At 35.5% G+C, this 11582-nt stretch overlaps 2 protein-coding genes across 2 annotated transcripts in view; one reads left to right on the top strand and one right to left on the bottom strand.

Moving 5' to 3' along the window:
* Positions 1 to 656: 656 nt before the first annotated feature.
* On the bottom strand, positions 657 to 2011 carry LOC148955697 (uncharacterized). The gene has a single exon (XM_089107886.1). The coding sequence runs from the start codon at positions 2004 to 2006 to the stop codon at positions 657 to 659; it is 1350 nt and encodes a 449-aa protein (XP_088964012.1). The 5' UTR covers positions 2007 to 2011.
* Positions 2012 to 5523: 3512 nt separating this feature from the next.
* LOC148955696 (uncharacterized) overlaps positions 5524 to 11582 on the top strand; it is a 7212-nt gene continuing 1153 nt past the window's right edge. The window contains exon 1 of the mRNA XM_089107885.1: positions 5524 to 6749. Within this exon, the coding sequence (XP_088964011.1) occupies positions 5529 to 6749 (1221 nt within the window). The 5' untranslated portion in view covers positions 5524 to 5528. The remainder of the gene's footprint in view (positions 6750 to 11582) is intronic.

Here is an 11582-nt window from a genome sequence, read left to right as displayed (position 1 = left end):
GGTGGATTGTAAAAAAAAGCTACCATGTTATTTGGAAAAATACATTTTGTAGTACTACAGTTATTTTTTTACGATGTTTTCATGAGATTTGACCAACAGCATTGACCACCCCCCCCCCTCCATTACAAATTTGTATCTGGGGTTGGCGGTTCGGGGGAAAAATCGATTACAGCACCCCTCCCGACTCAATATAAGCGAAAAAAGCTAAATCAAAATCAGATCAAACTAATGTTTGCTCTGTTACTACGGTACTTGTGTCTTATAGCCACCCCACTGAAGAAGTGAAGTTGGGTTAATCATAATGAAATGTACCAAGATATGATGTAAATATAATACTTTAGTAACAAAATTATGGAGACTACAACAAAGAATTATGGAGGGGGGCCGCCCAGACCGCATTACATATAATACGGCCTAAATTAACAAAAATACTAACTAAATATTTAATTAAAATATAGCTACAATGTAGTTTCCCACCGAGCTGAAGCTAATATTGTCAAACAGTTCGTAGCAACGAACTATAAGTAAGGAGCGACCCGGCTCAATAGTAACCGAAACTCTAAAAACCAGAATTTTGATACCAATAGATACATCAAAAGAATAAGATTTAATGCTGTTTTCAAATATATAAGTTTCATCACGTTTAGTCCTACACATCAAAGGAAAGAGAAACGGACAGATATGTTTGAAGAAAGCAGAAGCGGGAGGTAAAGAGGGGTAGCAAGAGATACCGCGGGGCAGACAAATGGAGAGAATGAAAAAAGTGAGAGATGAAGGCAACTTACTAATACACTATTGTGTAATACTTGTCCCTGCAATCTGCCATTGATTATACCAGGCCATCCTGCCATATAAACAGGTGTTCCGTTTGTTGTCACAATCTGTGGACGTTGCTGAATTCCTTGCATTGTCCTTGGAGGCTCTTTCCCTTGGGGTTGACTTCGAATAAGTGCAGAAGGGTTGACTATCGTATTTTGCGTAGAGACTAGCACCCTTGAAGCAGGAATGTTTTTTTGTTGTTCCGTAAGTGTAAATGCCTCAGGGGGAGTTGTAGGCGTTTGCGTCCACACGCCCGCAGCTGACAAGACAGAATTACTATATCTATTTAAGGATATATTGGGTTCGTTTGGCCAATCCTCAACAAATTCTGTTCCAACCGGAAAGTGTTCTTTAATATCTACCATACTAACCACGGCACATTGATCATTTGCAAATAATTCATTCCTAATGCCTTGTACTTTACAGCAAAATTTGAGATAGCTAAGGTCCCAACTTGATATAATTTCTGATTTAGTTTTCAAATCGTCAGTTTCACCTCCAAAACAAAAAAGAGGAACGAATTTTACACCAGCTTTCATAGTATACGGTACCACTGACTCGCCATTGATTTTGTAGAAACCACACCTGTCTGAAGGATCTGTAGACCTTTTGGTCAATTTCTTGTGAACAACTTCAAGAAACGAGTAAAATTCTTTAGCGTCACTAACTTTCATAAGCAAGTCATTCATACTAAAAGGATTTTGACTCTTGAAGTAATAGAAATTACAATGCCTAGCGTTTATGTCACATAGGAGCCGTGCTTCATTGGGTGTTACATATACACTTCTTATACAAGTACAGCTGTAAATGTCTGGTTGTAAAAGATATTTGAGTTTTTCCAATACTTTTTGTTCAAATAACGTTACAGGTACATATTTTTCCCCATGTCTAAAAATATATGGGAAAGGTATAGAACTAACGGTATCCCAGCCAAACCTTCCTTTTGCTGTGTCGTCGTCATCTTGTGGTACAACGGGTGCTGGAGCTGGTGCTGGTTGACCAGTGGCTCTGAAAAAGCTGCTGATTCCTGGTTGACCAGGTCTTATCAGAACTGGTTGTAGGCCATTTGCTAGCTGGGCTTGCTGCTGCTGCTGGGCTAACTTGGCCTTGTTAGCCTCAGCCATCTTAACAGCAAGCGCTTGAATTTCTTCATCATCATCCCTTTTTTCTAACTTGACTGTAGCCATCTTGTCCAAAACTATAAGAGAAAAATCATCATGAAGGGGAGCAAACATTTGGGAGCAAAATTCTGTCCTAACCGAGAGTTCAAATTAAATGTATTTACAAATTAAGCTAAATACTGAATATTATACCACTGAATCAAGTCATTTGTTTCATATACTTGCAAACTGAACGAAGATGGGAGAATTTTCTTCTTCTAAGATTAGCCCAGAATTCCCCCCCCTCCCGACCCCTCCAAATTGATAGCCTCCAAATTACCTTTTCTAGATTCCCCCCCTTTCCAAAAGATAAAACCACATTATAGGCATAATATTTTACCTGTATCAGCTTAAGAACTAAATGGAACACTAAATGGAATACGGTGGTTTTCTAGATAAAAATTGAACGGAATCAGTTGTCTCTTTAGTTGGAGTAATTGGGGCTATAAATAATAATTTTTGAAATCATAGCATTTAGAAACAGGCTTGCAGTACCTTACAATCCTTCATGTTTAATACCTTTCGCTTATTTTGATGTTCTTTTCAAATACGTTTCTTTCGGAATTGCTAAATGCCGGGTGAATTCGGTAGCTGAAAGGGAATCAAAATTTTGTTTGACATTTAGTATTCTTTCCAAATATAGCAAAAGTCTGTTCCTATAATAATAATTTATTACAAACCCGCTATAAAAAAGAAGCATGAAGAAGCGGAGCAAAACAAAAGAAAAGAGAAAATAAAAACGAACACAAATCAACCGAACATAATAATCTACTAAATACAAACAAATCACACTTCAACTACAGAACTGGCTGGGAAATGACATTTTTTCCATCAAAAATGATTACAGCGTGTTTTATATGTCTAAAATTTTTCTATGCATATACAAGTGACACTTAATTATATTAATTTTATAAAAGGTTTTTCTTACGGAAGTAAAGAGGGAATTTGAAACTTAGAAAAGACAAAAATTATTGCTTTGCAGATTGTACAAGATCTAACTACAGAACTAGATCGAATAAGCTGACTTGTCATATTTTACAATATCTGTATTTCCCAAACTAGCACTTTACTGAAAACACAAAACCAGCCTTCTAAAAAACAACATTTTTCTTTAAGGAAAATTACATAGATAGTATGCAGAAAAAAAAGTATTTATTTATAAAGCTCTCAGTAGTTGTTCACCATACATGGTATCAGTAACTTTTGGAATATAGCTTTAATTCTCAAACAAAAACTCAAGCAAGTTCAGCATATAGCAGTGAAAAGCCCCAGACATATAGGTTTTACCACTCCTGTGTGTTTTACACTAACTAGTTAGATTTATAAAAGATAAATCCACATTATAGGCATAATATTTTACCCATATCAGCTTAAGAATTAAATGGAATACTAAATGAAATACAGGGGTTTTCTAGATAAAAATTGAACGGAATCAGTTGTCTCAGTGGTTGGAGTAATTGGGGAAATTAATAATAATTTTTGAAATCATAGCATTTAGAAACAGGCTTGCAGTACCTTACAACCCTTCATGTTTAACACCTTCGCTTATTTTGATGTTTTTTTCAAATACGTTTCTTTTAGAATTACTAAATGCTGGGTGAATTCGGTAGCTGAAAGGGAATCAAACAAAATTTTGATTCCCTTTCAGCTACCGAATTCACCCAGCATTTAGTAATTCTAAAAGAAACGTATTTGAAAAAAACATCAAAATAAGCGAAGGTGTTAAACATGAAGGGTTGTAAGGTACTGCAAGCCTGTTTCTAAATGCTATGATTTCAAAAATTATTATTAATTTCCCCAATTACTCCAACCAATGAGACAACTGATTCCGTTCAATTTTTATCTAGAAAACCCCTGTATTTCATTTAGTATTCCATTTAATTCTTAAGCTGATATGGGTAAAATATTATGCCTATAATGTGGATTTATCTTTTATAAATCTAACTAGTTAGTGTAAAACACACAGGAGTGGTAAAACCTATATGTCTGGGGCTTTTCACTGCTATATGCTGAACTTGCTTGAGTTTTTGTTTGAGAATTAAAGCTATATTCCAAAAGTTACTGATACCATGTATGGTGAACAACTACTGAGAGCTTTATAAATAAATACTTTTTTTTTCTGCATACTATCTATGTAATTTTCCTTAAAGAAAAATGTTGTTTTTTAGAAGGCTGGTTTTGTGTTTTCAGTAAAGTGCTAGTTTGGGAAATACAGATATTGTAAAATATGACAAGTCAGCTTATTCGATCTAGTTCTGTAGTTAGATCTTGTACAATCTGCAAAGCAATAATTTTTGTCTTTTCTAAGTTTCAAATTCCCTCTTTACTTCCGTAAGAAAAACCTTTTATAAAATTAATATAATTAAGTGTCACTTGTATATGCATAGAAAAATTTTAGACATATAAAACACGCTGTAATCATTTTTGATGGAAAAAATGTCATTTCCCAGCCAGTTCTGTAGTTGAGAAAAGAACATATAACGCATTTTGGAATACACAGGAATTGACAACTAAATAAGACCCAAGAAAATGGATTGAACCCATAGATAGAACTTGCTTATTATGAGGATTTGGGTTGTAAATTTATGTTTAAAAAAGCTCCACATAACACTTTTTTATATATCGTCGCAAACTTTCACTAAAACTTTTCGATCGACTAAAGTGAATACCTTTAATAATCTATAAAACTTCGGAATATTCATAAAACTTCGGAATATATTTCATATACGGAACATTTCATATACAGAATAATTTCTGTTCGTTTTAAGCTTTAATGTCGCTCCTTACTTTTAGATAAAAAAAACTTTCTTTTTTATTTAATAGCAATTAAATCGACCCACCTTGTATTGTCCAAAATTACCACAAGTTTTGTCGGCAGTAGTGTAGCCCACAAACTAAACAAAAACATATTTTGAAATAGGAACAGACTTTTGCTATATTTGGAAAGAATACTAAATGTCAAACAAAATTTTGATTCCCTTTCAGCTACCGAATTCACCCGGCATTTAGCAATTCTGAAAGAAACGTATTTGAAAAAAACATCAAAATAAGCGAAGGTGTTAAACATGAAGGATTGTAAGGTACTGCAAGCCTGTTTCTAAATGCTATGATTTCAAAAATTATTATTTATAGCCCCAATTACTCCAACTAAAGAGACAACTGATTCCGTTCAATTTTTATCTAGAAAACCACCGTATTCCATTTAGTGTTCCATTTAGTTCTTAAGCTGATACAGGTAAAATATTATGCCTATAATGTGGTTTTATCTTTTGGAAAGGGGGGGGAATCTAGAAAAGGTAATTTGGAGGCAATCAATTTTTATGTGTCTGGAGGGGGGGGTCTTCTGGGCTAATCTTAGAAGAAGAAAATTATCCCATCTTCGTTCAGTTTGCAAGTATATGAAACAAATGACTTGATTCAGTGGTATAATATTCAGTATTTAGCTTAATTTGTAAATACATTTAATTTGAACTCTCTGTTAGGACAGAAGTTTGCTCCCAAATGTTTGCTCCCCTTCATGATGATTTTTCTCTTATAGTTTTGGACAAGATGGCTACAGTCAAGTTAGAAAAAAGGGATGATGATGAAGAAATTCAAGCGCTTGCTGTTAAGATGGCTGAGGCTAACAAGGCCAAGTTAGCCCAGCAGCAGCAGCAAGCCCAGCTAGCAAATGGCCTACAACCAGTTCTGATAAGACCTGGTCAACCAGGAATCAGCAGCTTTTTCAGAGCCACTGGTCAACCAGCACCAGCTCCAGCACCCGTTGTACCACAAGATGACGACGACACAGCAAAAGGAAGGTTTGGCTGGGATACCGTTAGTTCTATACCTTTCCCATATATTTTTAGACATGGGGAAAAATATGTACCTGTAACGTTATTTGAACAAAAAGTATTGGAAAAACTCAAATATCTTTTACAACCAGACATTTACAGCTGTACTTGTATAAGAAGTGTATATGTAACACCCAATGAAGCACGGCTCCTATGTGACATAAACGCTAGGCATTGTAATTTCTATTACTTCAAGAGTCAAAATCCTTTTAGTATGAATGACTTGCTTATGAAAGTTAGTGACGCTAAAGAATTTTACTCGTTTCTTGAAGTTGTTCACAAGAAATTGACCAAAAGGTCTACAGATCCTTCAGACAGGTGTGGTTTCTACAAAATCAATGGCAAGTCAGTGGTACCGTATACTATGAAAGCTGGTGTAAAATTCGTTCCTCTTTTTTGTTTTGGAGGTGAAACTGACGATTTGAAAACTACATCAGAAATTATATCAGGTTGGGACCTTAGCTATCTCAAATTTTGCTGTAAAGTACAAGGCATTAGGAATGAATTATTTGCAAATGATCAATGTGCCGTGGTTAGTATGGTAGATATTAAAGAACACTTTCCGGTTGGAACAGAATTTGTTGAGGATTGGCCAAACGAACCCAATATATCCTTAAATAGATATAGTAATCCTGTCTTGTCAGCTGCGGGCGTGTGGACGCGAATGCCTACAACTCCCCCTGAGGCATTTACACTTACGGAACAACAAAAAAACATTCCTGCTTCAAGGGTGCTAGTCTCTACGCAAAATACGATAGTCAACCCTTCTGCACTTATTCGAAGTCAACCCCAAGGGAAAGAGCCTCCAAGGACAATGCAAGGAATTCAGCAACGTCCACAGATTGTGACAACAAACGGAACACCTGTTTATATGGCAGGATGGCCTGGTATAATCAATGGCAGATTGCAGGGACAAGTATTACACAATAGTGTATTAGTAAGTTGCTTTCATCTCTCACTTTTTTCATTCTCTCCATTTGTCTGCCCCGCGGTATCTCTTGCTACCCCTCTTTACCTCCCGCTTCTGCTTTCTTCAAACCTATCTGTCCGTTTCTCTTTCCTTTGATGTGTAGGACTAAACGTGATGAAACTTATATATTTGAAATCAGCATTAAATCTTATTCTTTTGATGTATCTATTGGTATCAAAATTCCGCTTTTTAGAGTTTCGGTTTCTATTGAGCCGGATCACTCGTTACTTACAGTTCGTTACTACGAACTGTTTGACAATATTAGCTTCAGCTCGGTGGGAAACTACATTGTAGCTATATTTTAATTAAATATTTAGTTGGTATTTTTGTTAATTTAGGCCGTATTTTATGTAATGCGGTCTTGGCGGCCCCCCCCCATAATTCTTTGTTGCTGTCTCCATAATTTTGTTACTAAACTATTATATTTACATCTTATTTTGGTGCATTTCATTATGGTTAACCCAACTTCACTTCTTGAGTGTGGTGGCTATAAGACACAAGTACCGTAGTCACAGAGCAAACATTAGTTTGATCTGATTTTGATTTAGCTTTTTTAGCTTATATTGAGTCGGGAGGGGTGCTGTAATCGATTTTTCCCCCGAACCGCCAACCCCAGATACAAATTTGTAATGCAGGGGGGGGGTGTGGTCAATGCTGTTGGTCAAATCTCATGAAAACATCGTAAAAAAATAACTGTAGTACTACAAAATGTATTTTTCCAAATAACATGGTAGCTTTTTTTTACAATCCACCCACCCTCGGATGGTTGCCGGTATAGTTCTAGGATATACAAAAAAAATAGAACAAAGTAATTATTACTTCATATTTGCAGTAAATTTTTATTTATCAGAGTTTCATGCTTACTTCTATTTTTACCCACATAGGCTATATTGGAATGTATTCAAGTAATCTTTGGTACTTACGTGTTATAAAGATACCACCAAAGAAGTGAAATTAGGTTTATCATAATGAAACATACCAAAATGTTAATGAAAATGTTATACTTTAGTAAAAAAAAAAAAATGGAAAATACAACAGAGAATTATGGGAAGCAGGACGGCCAGAACACATCATATTTAATCCCTAGATTAGCCACCTCTATATATTAAATATTTAGTTAAAATATATCCCCAAAGTAGTTTCTCTCGCTCAGGCTAAGCTGATTATCTCCGAGTGAAGACAGAGAACCGATTTCATTACAGGACAAGAACAAAGTGTGGTCGCTATAACACGTAAGTACCTAATATACTAATCTAGTAATTATATTGAAATCTTAGCGGAAATTGTTTCATCAGGTCAAGAATGTGACACTAAATTTATGATTTCACTTTTGTTGGTTTGACATTACGAACAAACTGTTGATGAGAAATAAGTGGAAAAAAAATCAAACAAACAATATCTACAAAGTTAGTTTCTCAAATGGGACTGTAACCAGTCTAGGCATTAGATCCCATTTTAACAGTAGTGATTATTATACTGGAAAAAGCGTGAATGGCAAATGTATGAGTTTATTTGTTTTTTGCAAGCTAACTTTCAAAAGATTGCCCGTGATTCGGTATAATTTGAAAATAAATGAATTAAGAAGATTCTATCGTTTCTATGCTACATTTTCATTACTTTTTTGTGGATTGGTAATATATTCACATAGATAAATTAATGAAACGTAAATAAATAAATTATATTCGGATTTGTTAAAGAACTTTGAACAAAACAATATCCAAAGACATAATTTCCATTTACTGTAACCAAATAAATCGAATGGGACATCCAAGATTAGATACTTTTAGAATTGTCTTGAGTTTCGCTTTATTTTATTCTTCCGTTTTTATTTCGCGTGATGAAATTGTTTAAATAACTGAGTTCGATATATTAAAGAGAAGAATATTACAAAGTAGTCAAGTCAAGAACTTTGCCTTGTCTTTTTGTCAGACCGTAACTGTAAGGCAAAACCACAGTTTATATAATTAGTAATTCTGTCTACTGTGGGCAAAACTGTATTTTGTTAAACCACCCATAACCACCTACTCTAAAGGCATTACATTCACCCTTCATGACGGATCCGCCTTTATTTCTTTGAATGAGAAATAGCGAAGTAGAGTCCATCCAGCGGTAACAATTAATGCTTTTTGAAGCAAGTTTACATTATTTTTTACAGAAAATTCAAAGCAATTTTAAAAATCTGGCACGGTGAATAAATAGATCTGAAGCTAATGAACAATATCGTATAAAAATCTTGTCATTTCGGTTAAAATAGTATCTTCAGCTTAGTCGCAAAATTCCATATTTAAAAAAAATATTTTTCTTAAAGAAAAAAAACTGAAGCAAATTTAAAAAAAAGTAATGCGGTGAATTTATAAAGTTTAATCTCAGCTATCGAATAATACAAAAACTTTTACCTTTCGACGAAACTTGAAGACGGTACGCGATCTATTTAAAATCGGCCAAAAACATGCTTGGTAAGCATTAACCTTAAGCAATCGAATCCTTTTAATTTGCATTCAAAGGTGCATATGCTCCATTGCAGCGTTGTTACGTCGAATTCGTCATATAGCCCGTCATTTAAGCTCATCTGTATCTAGTGTAGCTTGAATATCTACATTTAGTATTGGTTTGAAGGAATAAACATGGCGTTGATGGAATATAATCCTCGGGTGGGGTAATCAACAGCGGTTTTAGGCCTCAAAATCTGGAGGGGAGGTGTATACCACAGGGATGTATAAATATGAAATAAAAGAAACTTAATTTTATATGTCAGAAAAAACTGGAAGGGGACAGTTACCCTCATACTTTTAACTCCTAAAAAGGGCACTAGAAATTTTGCTTTTAGATCTAATGAGCCCTCCCCCCTCTCAAGTTTCTACAACAACTCCTTTCATACGAAGTGGCTTGATGGTAAGAAAAAAATGAATGCATAGAGCTCATTTCGCTCTTTACTCAGGCAGCGCTGCCCTACCTATGATTACTGTTACTACTAACGACTTCAAGCCCCATCAGGTCGAAACAGCTTCGCACGTTTATTCTTTCCAATATGTTCAAAACTTCACTCTTTACGTCCTCCTTTGAAGTCCTAATTTCGTTCAAATCCTTTCCTGTGACTTCTCTCCATTCTTTCTGGGGACGACTTTGTTTTGCCCCGTAAGGGTGGTCCAAAATGTATGGTTGTTGGCAACCATAAAACGCGTCCCAGCCAAATTAACCTGCCTTTCATTGTTTTACCTTCAATTCTATTGTCTTCCATCCCCTCACTCCGACTGTTTAACCATCTAAAACGTATAACTCATTCCACGCATCAAACAGTTCGTGGTAACGAACTGTAAGTAAGGAGCGACCCGGCTCAATGGTAACCGAAACTCTAGAAAATGGGTTTTTGATACCAACAGATACATAAAAAGAATGAGATTTCACTGCTGATTTCAAATAAATAACTTTTATTAAGTTTAGTGCTACCCATCAAAAGTTACGCGCCTGAGAAAATTTGGCTGATTTTCAAAAAAAGGGTGAATGACCCCCTAAAAGTGATAAAACCTTAATGAAAATCACACCATCAGATTCAGTATATCAGAGAACCATACTGTAGAGGTTTCAAGCTTCTATCTGCAAAAATGTGGAATTTTGTATTTTTTTGCCAGAAGAAAGATCACGGATGCGTGTTTATTTTTTTTTATTTTTTTTTCCCAAGGGTGATCGTATCGACCCAGTGGTCCTAGAATATCGTTGGAGGCCTCCTTAGAACGGAAATTAAAAGTTCTAGTGCCCTTATTAAGTGACCAAAAAAAATGGAGGGCAACTAGGTCCCCTCCCACGCTAATTGTTTTCCGAAAGTCACCCGATAAAAATTTTGAGATAGCCATTTTGTTCAGTATTGTCGAAAATATGATAACTATGTCTTTTAGGATGACTTAATCCCCCAAAGTCCCCAGAGGGAGGGCTAAAAGTTATGAACTTTACCCAATGTTAACATTTACGGCCCTCCAAAGGTAAAAGTACGTATCTACACTTTTCATTATTTCGATAAATCACGGCTCAAAGTTTGAGTACTTTTGAGAGCTTCAAATACGGTTTACGGTGAAACTGGACACTGGCTAATTCTGGAAATTAGTTAAATAGGTAAACAAATATGGGGATTTCATATTTTTAAGTAAAATTTTCTATTATTACTGCCCCGAAGCCTGAAACAGTAGATACGTACTTTTACCATTGGACCGTTACTCATATAAGGAGGCGCTCTCAAAAGGTAAAAGTGCGTATATATTATATACGTACTTTTACCTTTGACTCGAGACTCGAATTCGAATGAAGTCCCAAAGGTAAAAAGTCTGTATCAGGCTATAAAACGCACTTTACTCTGCCCAAAACCCCGTATCTATGACGTATACCGAAGGTAAAACCACGTATGAAGCATGTACAACAAGTCATTTTTTTATTCAAATAATTAGAAGTTAAAAAAATAAAAAAATAAAAAGAAATCACTGAAATACTGCAGGCAGCTAAGAAACACAGCCGTGCTTCAGCAAATCGACGAAGCTGTTGATGAAGGCATAGTGCGCCAAAATGTACGGCGATTCTCATTCATAAAAGGTACAAGTTTTTCTAAGATGGCCTTTTTCTTTTCTGGCTTTACCCCCTTGCGCCAAGAATCGGATCTGGCAAAGGATACTTTGCCTCTTTAATTGTACTAACCAGCTTTTTTGGCACAAAACTTAGACTCTTTTCTTCACCCTCAGGGCTAGTTTTATAGAACAGTTCTGTTTTTCCCTTCTTAAAACAGACCTCACTGGAACTCATCAATGGTCACGCCCA

Source organism: Artemia sp. Qi Xiang Cuo, chromosome 2 (genome assembly GCF_049724085.1).
Source record: "Artemia sp. Qi Xiang Cuo chromosome 2, ASM4972408v1, whole genome shotgun sequence".
NCBI lineage: Eukaryota > Metazoa > Arthropoda > Branchiopoda > Anostraca > Artemiidae > Artemia > Artemia sp. Qi Xiang Cuo.
The sequence above is the reverse complement of the archived record's forward strand: the minus strand, read 5'-3'. Positions and strand labels throughout refer to the sequence as shown.